The sequence below is a fragment of the Lagenorhynchus albirostris genome, chromosome 2 (genome assembly GCF_949774975.1).
Source record: "Lagenorhynchus albirostris chromosome 2, mLagAlb1.1, whole genome shotgun sequence".
Lineage (NCBI taxonomy): Eukaryota > Metazoa > Chordata > Mammalia > Artiodactyla > Delphinidae > Lagenorhynchus > Lagenorhynchus albirostris.
This window is the reverse complement of record NC_083096.1, coordinates 178,260,206-178,276,240: the sequence shown is the minus strand read 5'-3', so window position 1 is coordinate 178,276,240 and position 16,035 is coordinate 178,260,206. Positions and strand designations below refer to the sequence as shown.

Here is a 16,035-nt window from a genome sequence, read left to right as displayed (position 1 = left end):
TGTATAGTTTCGTCTGCCAAGTCCAAGTGAAGGCAAGTCTTTGTGGGTGCCCAGTTCAGCCCCCGTTTTGAGCGTTTGTCTGATTTGTATTCCAGCTTATCCACTTTGCTCTGGCACAGGACGGGGAAAAGTTACGTCTCACTGTTAGGCTGCCAAACTCTTGTGTAGGGCTGCCAGGTGCTAAAGTGGCAAAGGAGGCCCTGTGCCGTATGGCCACATTTCCAAGCAGAATACATTTTTCGTTTGTTTGTTTCCTGGGTATTTCGCACCTAGGCCCCTTGCTGAACCCTGTATGCAGTGGGCACACATCCTTATCCCTCAGCTCCTAGCAGGAAGTAGGCACTCAGCACATGCTTGTGGCGTGTGTGTGTGTCTCTGCGTGCGTGCGTGCGTGCATGCCCGCACGCGCTCACTTATGTAGATGGTGATGGTGAGCCAAGGGGCTGGAGTGCCCAGTTGCTGCCCGCTGGGAACTTAGGGTGCAGCATTCCCACTGGTACGCAGATGTTTAGTGTACCATTGCCACGTAGGCAACATAAAGCGGGCAGTTTATGAAAGGGAACATCAGAGGAAACATTATGGCTGAGACCTTTATAGCCTTTCCATTATTATGGTTTAAATCTTGACAGTCTTTATTCACAGGGACACTGAGACCAGCAAAGACAGTGCTCACTCCCACCTCCCCGTTCTCTCTCTCCACATCCTGTTCTGTAGCTGTGATAGGCATCGTTAAGTGTGCAGGCAGCAGTGCTTCTTTGTAGTTTGTCTAGAAACAGCCCCTTTTGACTCAGAAGTTGGAAACCAGATGACTCACCATTCTGTTTGGTTTATTGCAACTGTCATTTCATAAAATGCCCTGAAACCTTTAAACTGTAAATGCCAAAGTAAGGTTTTCGTCTTTCTGTTTTTATTTTGTTACCTCTTCTGTTATCTGTGATCTTTTCTTTCATGTCTCTCTTTTCTCCTTCCCGTTCATAATTATTTTCCCTTTCATTTGTCTCTCTTTCTCCCTCTTTCTCCCCTGCACACCCCCCACACTCCGCCCACTGCTTTGATGATGATCGTGATGGCATCTGTAGTTGAAGTGGAGTCTCTGCTAACATCGTGATGAGTTCTCTCCAGGTTTACTGCCATCAGATTGAGAGTCTACGCCCCCCCAGTTTCTGTGTGTGGTTTAGAAATGGAAACATCCACGTACATTGAATTTTATAAAGTACTCACTGGCTTCAGCTCTAGAAGCTAATGCCATGTCAAATCGTAACAGGAACTCACTTTTTGTGATACTGCATTTTGCAAAATCGTGGGTCTCCCCACGTATCCATTTCCTCCCTTGAATGGGTACCAGGATCACAGTGTGACTAAGCTTGCTAGGCTTTCCTAGGACGGCCTATAGGGTTCCTACACAGAATGTTGATTGCCAGGAGAGGGCCTTATTAACCTTTTTCTCTCCTAAGATGGCATTTACCTGGAATTCCTGAAGTAAAAGAGAGCATTCTCACGGCTTAGGTGGGGTGTCAGGATCTAAATTTTTAAGGACTTGAGCTCTCAAACTAGGACTTGTCGGATCTTTCTTCCTGCAGTTTCTGACACTGTGGCACTTGACTGAGTCACCTGATTGATGACATGAACATCATTGGGTGATAAACACCTGGCCAGGGAAACAGGGACCCTCTGTGGGTTTACTCAAAAGGATGGCAGACAGATTGTGGAATTTTAATGAAGGTGGGGTGGGTCCCTGATGTTCATCTGCTTTGGAGCATAACCAAATCCCAGCATTAACTTCAGGAGTATTTGTGGGAAACCTGCACTGGTGTCAGTGGTCATATTCCACATTTATCAAATTCATAAATCTTACTGAACTAATTTTAGAAGTAGCTAGTTATAATGAAAAAGAACAATTACTTCAGATGCACAGGAGCCTCTCTTAAATGTTCCTTGTTGTTTTTCTTTTTCTTTTTTTAAAGGCCTTTGGTCTAGTTGGGCCTTCAGAGTGAGCCATCCTCTGAATTCTGTTGCAGTAAAACTTCTTTCCTATATGTCTCTAAGGAAGGAGAGTATTTTCTATGCTGTGAATGGGGGAAAATATGATATCATTACAGTATTTAATAAATTTGATGGCTGTGAGTTTTAAACATGAGTTCTGTTAATCTGCAGGGCAGCTTTCAACATAGAATGCTGTGTTTTCACCCACTTGGCTCGATGTCTGTTTCTGACACAACCACTATTCCTGCTGCAGGAAAATAGAAAACCACAGGCTGTTAACTTAATACTCTTCCCTTCTGGGGCTAGGGTGGGAGCAGGGCGGGGGCAAAGCGGGGTTCAAATCAAGATACTCTCACTCCCCACTGGAGAGAGATGTTCCCTCGTTCCAGCTGACAGTTTGAACAAGGATTCTAGAGTTTCTGGCCGTATTAATTAAACCTCAGTTAGGGGTGCCCTGCACATTTACTCCTTGGGACCAGGAGCAGCCTGCCAAGTGTCTCTCCACAGGCTCCCTCTGGGTTGCCTACCTATAGATGTCTTCTCCCTTCCTGGGCAGGGCCTTTTGGAGGAGCAGAAGGATCGTTTAGTGCTTGTAGCCTGTTCATTCCTTGGCTTCTCTGCTGAGCTATCCAGCAGGGGTGCCAATTCTTCCGTTTAGCTGACTATTATATAGCCCTTAAAAGGGAAGGGTTTATTTTAGCTAGCTGCTATATTGATTGCTATAGGGACGTTTCTGTTTTCACTGGCTGCTATATTGACTGGGAAAGGGAAAGGGGCCGTGTTGCTGGGAGCTGTCATACTGACTGTTACAGAAAAGATCTGTATTTAAGCAGTACCAGTGCACTGGGATCTCCCAGGCAAGATATTAATGCTAATTCATCCGCTCACCCCCTGCTGTGAGTGTTATTTGTTTAAATCTGTAGATTCCCACAGCGCGTTTATATCCTCACTAGAGTGTGCTCCGGCTCCCTGTAATTATTTAACATTATATGCTGATATAAATTGTAACAGTTAAAGAATGGTAATGAGTAGCCAAAAAAGAAAAGAAGAAGAAAAAGAAAGGAAACAGGAAAAAAAAAAAAGGAGAAAGTATATTAAAAACCCATATAGCGTATACATATTATAAGTTTGTTGTGTATGTGTGTGTGTATATATCTATGTGACATTTGAAATGGCAGAGTCAGATTCTGAAATGGCAGTGAACTACGTCTGGCATCTTTTCTCCCACTCCAAGTTGATTTGTACAGTGTGGCTGAGTCCACGTATTGTGCATCTGTGTGTGTGCATGTACGCACGTTCTCACGTCACCCGCCAGAAAGACTGTACTGACGTGTGCTCTGATGTGCTGTTTGTACACACGTGCATGATTACATACTGTGTGTGTGTTCCATGTAGTGGCAAGAAATTTATCCATTAGCACTTCAGCTTCTTGATGAGTAGCTGATACTTCCTTCTAGCTTCCATGTTGGCACAGGAACTCTGGGCCTGAGACCCACCTCGGGGAGAGCTGGGGGAATGCTCAGTTGGGATGAACTTGTAGGCCATTGGGTGTCACTGTCGCTCTATTGTCTATAGTTGAAAGAGGGCTGTTACGCTGGGGAAACTGGATTTCAAAAGAAAGTTGTTTTTCTGCCTAAATGGAGGTGTCGTTTGTTTGAGATGTTTGCATTTTGAGATCCCCCTTTAAAAGTAGTTGTTTTGTTGGCTGTTTTTGCCATGCTAAGCTAGGTATTTTGATTGTTCTTGAAAATTGTGTGCTGACCGTGAGCTCTGTTTGGATATCAGCTGGAGCACACCAGAGGAGGGCTTCCGATGAGCAGAAAAACCTTAATTGGAAACCCACTTACCAAGGAGAGAGGACCTGGGCAAGAGCTTTAAAAAGGTGGAAGAGAAATCTCCTTGCACGCCCGAAATTCGAAATTCGGCCGCCCTCCCGGCCTCGCGGAGGTGGGAAGAGTGCCGAGCGCTGGTGGCAGAGGAGCAGGCGCGCCTCTCCCGCTGGCGGCTCCCGCAGCGTGGGGCCGTGCCAGGCTTCGCCACAGTTCCTACTGTGTCAGTTTAATAAATGCACTACTTAAAGCATGAAATCACAGAAGAAGAAAGAGAATGCACTTATTCAGACTCTTAATACATTAAAAGTAAGGCATTAAAACTCGGACTTTTTTTTTTTTCTTCCAGAATCAATAATGAACAGGAAGGGTTGTAGACATTAACAGTCATGGACATTCAAACTCTTATACATAAATTATCTTAGAAAAATGCACATAAGACTTGAATAATGTAAATACATTAATGCATTTAATAATTTAAACATTAAAGCGCAAGCAGGAATGTGAGGCAGAGGCTGTTCTGAGGTAAGGGATTGGTCCTAGAACCAGTGTGTCCTAGGATCGATGGGTGATTTCCCCTTGAGACACCCTGGAAAGAGAGTGCCTGGCCAGCTGGTGTGAGCTCCCATGCCAAGACTCCCTGGACATTCCTGAACTCAGCTACCTCCCTGCTCCTTATTTTTGCGTATCCTGACCTTCGTCCTCGATTCTGCATTTTCTCTGGTCCTGTGCTTCCAAATTGTTTGTTCGAAAATTAAATGCTTCCACTTCAAAGAACATTGAACTTTGAGAATGTCTTGGTTGGAAAACCAAACCAAATTAAAAAATCCTTCACCCAGCTCTGGCTGCTTGTGGTTTGGAAACACGGAAGCAGTGGCTCCTACAGTCAGTCGGTCAGTCGTGTTCTCAGGCTGGAGCTCTACTGCAGCACCGAGGGCTGTGGATCCAGGCTGGGATATGCTTATGGATTTGGAGCCAGATCTAGTGGGAAAGCAGGGATGGTGTGTGGTGTTAGCGTCTGGGGGTTGGCCATCACGATGGCAGGTCGCCGTGCCAGGAAACAAGACAGGCGCACGGAGTTAGAGTCAGCCATCAGTGAGCATGCCTTGCTTTAATCTGAGGGTTTAACCATTGGATAGACTGATGTTACTGTTTTTTTTTCTCCTTTCTTCCGAAATTGTATTCACAGCAGCAGAAAGTCACTGGAACGTTGAAGCCTCCTTTCCTGGCAGAATACAGAATGATCAAATTTAGTTTTTGACACCTACACTGTAAAGTCCCCTGGGAAGAACTACGAAGCTAGGACAACACAACTCAAATTTTTATTGGTTGACCCCAGTGATGTTCTCCAGTAGCTCCTTAGCCTCGTTTTATAGCCCAAATCACGAATGAGAAACTGCGAAAACCTCAGAAGGTGTGTTACTGGGTACATAGTCTGACAACTTTACCTGTAGAATAGGTATGTTTATTTGGTCAGTAAAACAACTGTTGCCCCACTGGGTTTGCTGTGGGCCTGAGGGGCCCTTGAGAAACAGTTATCAGATGGTAGTGGCTGAACCAAACCTGTTTTTATTATTGCCAAATCCATTGGCATCTTCTACTGGATCTCAAATCTCCTACTGAAACTTTACCTGGGGTCGTCTTGATTTGACCCAGGCCTTGTCTGTTCTGGCATCTGTGGCTTTGTTTGCAACCATTTCCAGTCTTTGTTATAGCCAAAGGCAGCCTCCTTTCCAGAGAACACGGTTACAAGCCAGCTTTTACCCACTTTCAGGAGAGTGGCTATAGGCTGTCCTGGCACGTGCAGCAGATACAGACAGCATTAGGCTGTGCTGCCCAGAGCAGCCAGAAGGCAGACCAGTTCTTTAAAAAGTGCTAATCAGGGATTGGCTTAGAAAGGAGTAGTATCAAGAATCAGTGAGGACCACCTGGGAACAGCTCTTGTGGTCAGTATATCGTCCTTGGGATGTGCTCAAATTCTTCTCCAGACCTGTGAACAGTATCCTCAGTATCATGACCCCTTTCCACCTGTTTTGCTTTAAAGAGGCATGGCTTTTCTTACCAGTTTTGTTTCAGCTTTGGGATGCATGTCAATCCCAGGCTTGTTGTGTTCATTTCTTTTCCAGAGTTTTCGAAGCCCAGGCTACTCCCTCTGTTGCTTGTCCAGCCTTCAACAGTGGCTTCTGCCTGCACCCTCTGCTTTTCATCCCAGCAGAGGGAAGAGAGTAAAATCAGGGGAGCATTTGAACCGGGGAGAATCTCATTCTCTTTGGATTTGGCTGGTCACACCCAGGAAAGCATCATTCTCTTCCCTTAAGTTCCAAGAAATGTCTTATGGCCTTAACTGCATTATGGGCTTGTGCCAGATCGGGTTGTATGGTGGAGGCGGGGTGGGGGCAACTTCGTGCTCCTGTTGGAGGTGCAGTGCTGGCTCATCTGGCAGAGAGAGCAGATAGCACTGATCAGGGGCCAGTTCACCCCTGTGATACATCCCTTATGCAGATTTCCTCGGAAGAGAGAGGAGTCAGGTTCATTAATTAAAGGAGCCTGGCTCGAGCTCCCTGTAATTATAGGTGCTAGAAATCTGAATTTTAAGAGGTCTGTGCAGCTGCATTTTGAAAAATGCAGGGAGGCACCGAGAAGTACAGGCTGTGGGCAAGAATGTGGCTGAACCAGATTTGGGAGGTTTGGGTTTTGGCAGAATTCCCCTTCAAATTCATATTTATTCGTCCTATCTTTCTATCTTTTTTTTTTTTTAATGGGAAGCTGAAGCTCTGATTTTTTTTTTTTTTTAATGAAGGTTACACCCTGTGACAGAGAGGCTGGCATTGTCAGAGTATGGAGGGCAGAAAGGAGTTGCCGTAAATTGGAAGATGCTTAGTTTTTAAGGAAGCAAAGGATATCTTTGGGCTCTAGGGATGCAATGTTTGAAAAAATTAAATAATTTTTTTTTCTTGAAGTGAGTGAGAGCAACAGGGAGCAGAAGGTTAATTTGGATGCAATCTAGGAAGATAAGTCCCGGGCGCATATGGGACTCCAGAATCTTGGTACCCACTTCTCTTCCCCAGAACAGTGTCTCCTCTGTCATAAATCACTTTTTGATGTGAACCCAGAGGTACAAGCAGACAATTTTAGACCTTTTGGGAAGTCCTGACCTGTCCCTTTTCTTCTTCATTTCCTCAGTTATTGGTAGTGTGACCTTTTGCTCTGGATACTTTCTCTCTCTCCCTCTTCTTTTTTATTTTTCTGTATGATTTATAAGGTCTCCTTTTACTTCCTGTTAAAAACCTTTATTTCAGTCCGTGACTATTTGCATCTCTGTTAATTAACCATGGCTCATTTGGGATGTGGATAGGAGTGGAGAGAGTTGGGATGAGTAGGGATTCCCTCCTTGCCTCCCCGAGAAAGGAAAGAAAAGGCTAGTGGTGAATGGGGGCTCATCAAAGCCCTGTGTGCCTGAACACTCGGGCAACTGCCACCAGCCTCCTTTCCCCTGATTGGCTTTGTCTCCTTGGAGGTATTGTAAGCATCCTCCCATTTCACAGCTTGGACCCTCTGCCCCTCCTCTGGGGTATACAAGGGGCTGAAAAAAATTTTTTTATACAATATATATATTTTAAAGCATTAAAAAAATTATTTATTTATTTATTTTTGGCTGCATTGGGTCTGTGTTGCTGAGCACAGGCTTTTCTCTAGTTGCGGCGAACAGGGGCTACTCTACGTTGCGGTGCACGGGCTTCTCATTGCGGTGGCTTCTCTTGTTGCGGAGCACGGGTGCTAGGTGTGCGGGCTTCAGTAGTTGCGGCATACGGGCTCAATAGTTGTGGCTCGCGGGCTCTACAGCGCAGGCTCAGTAGTTGTGGCGCATGGGCTTAGTTGCTCCGCGGCATGTGGGATCTTCCCAGACCAGGCATCGAACCCATGTCCCTTGCATTGGCAGGCAGATTCTTAACCACTGTGCCACCAGGGAAGTCCCTATATATATTTTAAAGGATACTCCTCTGTACTCTTACATTCTTGTATGTATGTTGAGAAATCTACTAATTGTGAACCCATAAACTGTGGAGGAGAACAAAATCTCAAAGACTGTCATTTTGTGCATTTACAATATGCAGATTGCAGTTCCAATTAGATTGAAACCTCTATTTAGCAGAGTGGTTTTGTGAAATAAATAACTTTTGAAGAAGGCCTACTATATATAATAAATACATATTTTTCCTTCAGTTGCTGGCATGGAGCTTCCTGCTTTCCAAACACTTGCCCTGAAATGCTGATTCAGAAGCAGGCAGCATCCTTGGGCTCTTTACAGAAGAAATGTTTCTCCTTTGCTTTCCTGGCACAGGGATTTCATCCTTGATTTACAGTGCTCAGCTTGTTAGCGCCAGTGAAGGGGAGCTGGTGTGAAGGTCATCATGTCTGTTTTGTCCTCTCAGAGAGAGAGTGAGGGGGTGTGTGTTTCTCCCTGTGCGCTTGCAGTGGTAGTCGTGGGGTTCAAGTGCCCCCACCCCCACCCCCCGCTTCTGTGCGAGGGAGTCAGTCAAAACTCTGGTGTCTCTCTTTTTCTACCCTCTGTACTACCTGTCATTCAGCAGGGGGTGAACGATTTTGAAAGCCTGATTCAGAATTTCAGGAAGACTAGTGGCACACCTAGTAGAGAGCTTTCTCCCTACACCCCTTCTCATAATCTTCCCCTTCTCAGGCCAGCTGTGACAAACTGACAGAAAATTAACAGATCGGGTCCTCCTATTAGGTGAGTCCCTATGCTGGAAGCCGCTCTGGCTTTATGCAGGTCCTTTAGCAGCTCCGTGCATGTGGGTGGTGGTATTCTAAGCGGTCCTAGCAGAGAGGGCAGTGAGTGCTGGGGGAAAAGCAAACAGAATGCTCTTTGGAAGAGAGAGTGCTTAAAAGGGAGAGAGGGGCAGTAAGATGCCCAGCTTGAAAGCACCTGGTGGAAATACTTGGACTTGCAGGGTTGTGGTCCTGAACACCACCGCCTGTCTCAGGGAGCGGTGAGCTGGGTTATAATAGGATGCCTGATTACAAAGAACATTTTGAAGGCCACTTAGTCCCAGGTCAGGCTGTGCTTTAAGCGTGCTAATCCTTTGCCGTAACACTGGACTGGAATTGCAAAACTGGAAGTACGCAGTCTGTTGTGTCCCAGCTTTGGCTTTAAATATTTCTATACGATGCTGCCCTGTGTGGCTTTTTCTCAGCTACCCAACTTCTCTTTCCCCAGTGGAAAGAAAAAATACATCACGAGAATATTTTCGTCTACTCACCAGTGACTTTGAAAACTACTTTTCTACTTCTATTATGTGGTCACTTTTCTCATCTTCATGATTTGAAATATTAACATGTAGATAAATACAGTAACATGTAGGGGCTACACATAGGTTTTGGTCCTAGGGCCTGGCATGTTGGAACAGAAAGAAACACCTAATTGCATCAAAACCACTCTAAGTTCATGTATGTGGAGCCCATCAAGCTGAAAGCATCCAGACAGCATCTGCTGTTATCAAATCACTCATGAGTCCAGCTAATTAAAATAAAGCTTCATTTTTCTGAACCATTGTTTGGCAGGAATTCGAAACGGGTCTAACCCAATTTCTGCGTGTTTATGAGTCTTTATTATATCAGAGGTACTTTTCTGTAAATGTACAGGGCAGCGTTAAATGAATTGATCCACGCAGTATCACTGTAGACGCACTGTGGACTTGCTAATGATTTCCCTTCCAGCTTTCTGGTTTCCAGACATACTCTTTAAAGCTTTATGTTCTCTTTCTCTATCCTCTGCTCTTTGTCCTCCGCTTTTTCTTTTTAATTAACTTAAAAAAAATTTAACCTTCTTTTTTCTCTGAAAACAGGATACACTTTATATTTGTTCCCTAATGAAGTTTTCTTTTCCATTTCTCTTTGTTTTTCTTCCTCCCTTCCTGTTTTTGCTCTTCTTCTAGGGGTTAGGATTTGCCTCTCTATTTCTTGCTGCTTTCTATTCCCTTCTTGTCCTCCTTTCTTAAAAAAGTTTTTTAAAAATTTGTTTTGTTTATTTATCTTTGGCTGTGTTGGGTCTTCATTGCTGTGCACGGGCTTTCTCTAGTTGCAGCGAGCGGGGGCTACTCTTCGTTGCGGTGTGCGGGCTTCTCACTGCTGTGGCTTCTCTTGTTGCGGAGCACGGGCTCTAGGCACGTGGGCTTCAGTAGTTGTGGCATGCAGACTCAGTAGTTGTGTCTCGCAGGATCTAGAGCGCAGGCTCAGTAGTTGTGACACATGGGCTTAGTTGCTCCATGGCATGTGTGATCTTCCCGGACCAGGGCTTGAACCCATGTCCCGTGAATTAGCAGGTGGTTCTTAACCACTGTGCCACCAGGGAAGCCCCTTGCCCCTTATTTTTCTCTCTTCTTATCTCTCTTCCCTGTTATGTTTTCTTTAGTGCCTCTCCTCTAACCTTCTCTTTCTCCTTTCTCTCTTCTTTCCACCTCCTCCAATTTTCCCAATAAAAGATTTATACCTTTGTCTCTACATGCAAGTACAGATTAGGGCAGAAAATGGCTGTCTATGGGGGTAAAGAGATCTGGCTGTTGGGAGATGAGGTCAGCCTGTTTTGCGTCTCTGAATTTGCTTGCATACTTTATTTTAGGTTTTAAAAAGATTTTTCAAACCACGTCTACTCTACTTTATAGTCTAATAATGCTACTTTGAAGATCAAAAGTATTATATAAATGCTAACTAATTATTCCTTGTAACACTTTGGTGAGTCTCTATGCAGTTATAGTTCCATTTTACAGATGAGGAAGCAGAAACAGGAAAGGTAAGCAACTCTCTGAAAGTTACTGAAGAAGTTAGTGACTGAGTTAGAATTAAGACCAGGTCATCTTTGGCTTTGATTCTTTTTTTAAAAAATATATAAATTTATTTGTTTATTTTTGGCTGTGTTGGGTCTTCATTGCTGTGCGTGGGCTTTCTCTAGTTGTGGCGAGCGGGGGCTACTCTTCGTTGCGGTGCGCGGGCTTCTCATTGTGGTGGCTTCTCGTTGCAGAGCACGGGCTCTAGGCGCACAGTCTTCAGTAGTTGTGGCGCGCAGGCTTCAGTAGTTGTGGCACGCAGGCTCAGTAGTTGTGGCTCGGGGGCTCTAGAGCGCAGGCTCAGCAGTTGTGGTGCACAGGCTTAGTTGCTCCGCGGTATGTGGGATCTTCCCAGACCAGGGCTTGAACCCGTCTCCCCTGCATTGGCAGGCGAATTCCTAACCACTGTACCACCAGGGAAGTCCCTGGCTTTGATTCTTGATTACCACCTTCTGGGAGTTTACTTTTCTCTCCATAAGGATCATATATCTTTTTTTTTTTTTTTCTTTGCGGTACGCGGGCCTCTCACTGCTGCAGCCTCTCCCGCTGCGGAGCACAGGCTCCGGACGCGCAGACCCAGCAGCCATGGCTCACGGGCCCAGCCGCTCCGCAGCATGTGGGATCCTCCCGGACTGGGGCACGAACCCGCGTCCCCTGCATCGGCAGGCGGACTCTCAACCACTGCGCCACCAGGGAAGCCCAGGATCATATATCTTTAAGATGAGGGTGAGAGAATACGAGCCCCGCTGCCCTTCTCTTCATGTACTTTTAGCCTTCTGAAGTTCATTTGTAGTCTTTAGATGTTAAATGAATTTCTAGGTAATTCCTGGGAAAGAAGGATGCCAAACCACTTACGGGCTGGTAAAAACTCTGTCCATTATAGTCTCAAAGCAGAGCGCTCACTTTCTCTTTCCAGCGGCTTCCAGTAAGTGGGCCCACGTCACACGCGCTGGCCCTGGTGATCATAGCATTGTAGGAAGCACTGCCATATTTGATTGAATTTAGCCATTCTGGAATGACGTGTGTATGAAGTCGTCTCTTGCATTACTGTGGCCTTTATTATTGCTAATGCATTCTGACATTACAGGTGTAGCCTTGGCTCTCCCAGAAAGGGCAAGGCTGCTATTACCAAGCTTAAGAGCATGAAACTGTTATACAGTGAAACGGGTGTTCACATTTAGTTAATAAGCAGAGTAAGGGAAATGCTTTTATAGAAAAGATAGCCAAGTGACAGAGGCCTATCCTCATTCCTTACCCAGCATTATTTCAAAAAGTGGATCAGTTAGTAGTATTCTCCTGCAGAAAACTAGAGTCAATGGATAGAAGGTTCAGGAAAGCAGATTTCAACTCAGTTTAAAGAAGGACTCCTGAAAATGAATTGATAATCTTTTAAGAGAGTGAGTTCTCTGTTCATTATAAGCATTTGAGTGGAGGCTCACTGATCATTTGTCAAGGTTGTTGAGGAGGGGAGTCCTAGGTCATGTATGGGGCCGGATGGCTTTCCTTGTTCTAGATTGTAACTGCAAAAGCAGCATCTTTGCTTGTTCTTCTTGGTTTTTTAAGTGCCTGGTGTGCTGTGTGGACCCAGTGAATGCTTAGTAACTATTCATCATTTAATCTTTGGCTTCCTGCTTCTTAACTAACTTGAATAAAAACTGTTTTTGTTCAGGTCAGGGGAGCCACCATCTCTGCCACCCTCCTGCAATAAGTCATTCTGGATAGCCACATTTTCCCGATGGCCATCGAGATCCATATGAAAACAAAACAAAACACTTTAAAACTTTTGGCTGGGAATTACATAAAATGGGTTATATGCTTTCTCGCTTTATTAGGCAGAGTAGACTATAATTCAATCCTGATGACTCAGTATCATCATTTTAGATGTACATGTTTATATTGTGTTGGAAGTGTAGATTCTGTTTTCAAAACCTGTTGAAATATAGATCTGTTGTGTATTTGCCCCTCCTCTGAATGACTCCATCTGTGCCGAATGACCCTGGACTGATAAACTTTTTGAGTTTTTTTTCTGTTTGCTTTTCATAGACGATTCTCTCCTGACATTTGTTGCTAGGCTTTTTTCACTATCTGGTCTTTGGTCTGTGAGTATCTCTTGCTAGCTGGCTCAATTCTTCTTTCTCATTTGCAGTTTTTAATCTTCTGTGATTTGGACACCATTTAACTAAGCTTGTATACGAAATAAATAATAAGTAGTGTGAATAAATCTTTGCTATGTGTAATATATGTGGAATTTGTCATTTCTTTTTTGACAACAGCGATTTCTTCTCTCTTTCCCTCTCTCCTTCTCCTTCTTTGTTGGTTTTCTCCTTTTTTTGATTGGGTGAGATTGGAGAGCCGAGCTCTCGAATGGTTGGTTCTGGTCCTTGACCCTTGCCCATTTCCCTGGCCTAGGTATCATAGGCTGCCTGCTGGAGTCAACTGGAAATTATAAAATGATGCAGCTTGGAGGGTCCAGAAGGCCATCTATTTAAGCCCTTATCTTACAGAAATGAAGGACGCTGAGGCACAGAGTCGGGGCGTGAGGGGCCGGGTTTGAGGACATAGCGTTAGGGTTGGACTCGGTGTGCAGGTTTCTTGAGGCCCGGCCTGCTTTCTGCCCTGCCACTCTGCCACATTCTGTTCCCTGCCAACTTTGAACATTTGTTTGGCTGCACTGGTTCTTAGTTGCAGCACGCAGGGTCTTTAGTTGTGGCATGCGAACTCTTAGTTGCGGCATGCATGTGGGATCTAGTTCCCCGACCAGGGATCAAACCCAGGCCCCCTGCATTGGGAATTTGGAGTCTTAACCACTGGACCACCAGGGAAGTCCCTGTTTCCTACAAACTTTGAGCAAAATGTGTGTGAATGAGGAAATAGAGCGTTTGTGTGAGGTAAAATCATGGAGGAAAATTCTCTGCTGGCTGTGGGCAGGTTTAGGATTAAAGTACATAAACCAGGGCTTCCCTGGTGGCGCAGTGGTTAAGAATCCGCCTGCCAATGCAGGGGACACGGGTTCGAGCCCTGGTGCGTCAAGATCCCACATGCCGTGGAGCAACTAAGCCTGTGCGCCACAACTACTGAGCCTGCACTCTAGAGCCCGCGAGCCACAACTACTGAGCCCACGCACCACAACTAGTGAAGCCCGCGTGCCTAAAGCCCGTGCTCTGCAATGAGAAGCCCACACACCGCAACTAAGAGTAGCCCCTGCTTGCCGCACTAGAGAAAGTTCCGTGCGCAGCAACGAAGACCCAACACGGCCAAAAATAAATAAATTTATTTATTTTTAAAAGTACATAAACCAAAAAAGGCTTCTGTTTGTTGCAGTGTTTGGCTGTGTTTGCACTCAAAGCTGATATTGATATTGTAGGAGAAGCTTTAATCCTTTCATTCAAATTTACAAGAAATGCTGTTTCCTTTTAGTTTTAAAAAAAAAGTCCAAGAGAGCATTTGATTTGAGGAACCGAAAGTCTAGAAAATGTATCCGGGAGTCCTCGTCAATTTGGGGCATAATGAAATATAAAAAATACTCAATAAAAGCTCCTTTATTACTTTAACTGTTTAAATGTGGAGTTTTTAGCCATCAGGTTAATGTTTTGGTATCATTTTTTTATTTGATTGTGAGCACTTTTCCAGGTAGCTCTGCCACTAGAGCGCTAATCAGATTCCCACAGATGAATGGTGCTAGCTGCAGCCTGACATCACCGCATTTTTGCTTCGACATTATTTTATTTGGTTTTCCTGTAAAAGTTAATAACTCTGTGTCCATGTGTTTAAACAGGCAAGAAGAGAGAGAGAAAGGACAGTGAACAGAAAACCATGAGTGATGTCTCAGGAAGCTTTTGCCAAATTGAGGAGATGTAGGGATTTTTGTGATCTCAAAGTCTTTCACCCTAGCACAATTGGGGTGTGGAGAATCAAGAAGATTGCACAGCAAGATGGTGATTCTTAATCCTTCTGATAACAAAAAGTGAACCTCTGTCTGTTTCCCAGACAGAGCTGGAAGGAATTAGAAATGAGTTCCCATTGATTTAGAGGAGGAGGGGGTGCTCAATAGGACGGATTTGCTTAATGGTGAAAACTGTTTAAGTTTTGCGTTAATTGTAAGTAAAATACATGCTCATTTTAGGTGACCAGGATTGCTAGGAACATCAGATGGAGGGCAGAAAGACCTTCCTTTTTATCTTCCTGTTAGAGGTAGGAGACCTGTACTGAGAGCCTTATGGCCAAGATGGCAGTGGTGTCTAATAGACCTTTGTTGAATCGTTTATTTTTTTTAAATTTTTTTCTCCTTTTCCTTTGCGGCACGCAGGCCTCTCACTGTTGTGGCCTCTCCCGTTGCGGAGCACAGGCTCTGGACGCGCAGGCTCAGCGGCCATGGCTCACGGGCCCAGCCGCTCCGCGGCATGTGGGATCCTCCCAGACCGGGGCACGAACCCGTGTCCCCTGCATCGGCAGGCGGACTCTCAACCACTGCGCCACCTGGGAAGCCCTGAATCGTTTATTTTTAAAAGTGTATTTGTTTATTGGAAGCTGTGGTTGTTGATGATAGGAATGTTTATGGTGTTTAGTGAAAGGTTACTGAATGGTTCAAAGCCATGATGATTACCATTTAATTCTTTCTGTGTGCAGTGGATTTTTTTGCTGAGCTAAAAATTTCTAAATTGGGGTTTATCAGAGGAGGCAACTGGACTGATATCTCTTGATTTAGATTCTCTTTCAAATTTACATCTTGGTGCTAAAGACAGTCTGTGGGTACAGATCTGACAATGGGTACAAGAATCAGTTCCACAGTCCTTATCTCAGTGCCTCCGAAAGATGTGTAAAAAGCGATGACTCATTCATCATCGGTGTCAGAGGCATGGCTTGTCTTGCTTCTCTGTGCTACACTCGTGTGGGTGAGTTACTCCTGAAGTCGGCGAGAGAGGCCTGACCCATGTTAGATACCCTTTTTTAGACAGTTGAACTGGCCACCAGCTTACTTCAAACGGATGTGACCCCACTTGCTGCCAGAGCTGGTTCCCCTGATCTTACTATCTTGGCAGAGGGTCTGTTCCTGTGCACTCCCAGGGGCCAGTGTGCTTGGTGAAGAGGACGACTTTCCCCTGAGAGGAGCTGATTTCATTTGACTGTTTGAATAGAAACAGTTTCTAGGGCCTCATCTGGTGGTGCAGCAGTTGGGAGTCCGCCTCCCGATGTAGGGGACACGGGTTCGTGCCCCGGTCCGGGAAGATCCCACATGCCGCGGAGCGGCTGGGCCCGTGAGCCATGGCCGCTGGGCCTGCGCGTCCGGAGCCTGTGCTCCGCAACGGGAGAGGCCGCGACGGTGAGAGGCCCGTGTACCACAAAAAAATAAATAAATAAAATAAAATAAACAGTTTCTAATT

The 16,035-nt window shown here is 45.2% G+C and overlaps 1 protein-coding gene across 5 annotated transcripts in view; it reads left to right on the top strand.

The window, feature by feature from the left end:
* PEX14 (peroxisomal biogenesis factor 14) overlaps positions 1 to 16,035 on the top strand; it is a 137,413-nt gene that overhangs the window by 27,005 nt on the left and 94,373 nt on the right. The window contains exons 1-2 of one of the 5 annotated variants that reach the window (XM_060141471.1): positions 15,026 to 15,163; positions 15,694 to 15,696. The exons of the other annotated variants lie outside the window; for them this stretch is intronic. Of the exons in view, the coding sequence (XP_059997454.1) occupies positions 15,026 to 15,163; positions 15,694 to 15,696 (141 nt within the window). Of the gene's footprint in view, positions 1 to 15,025; positions 15,164 to 15,693; positions 15,697 to 16,035 lie in introns of those variants that run through there. 5 annotated transcript variants of the gene reach the window in all.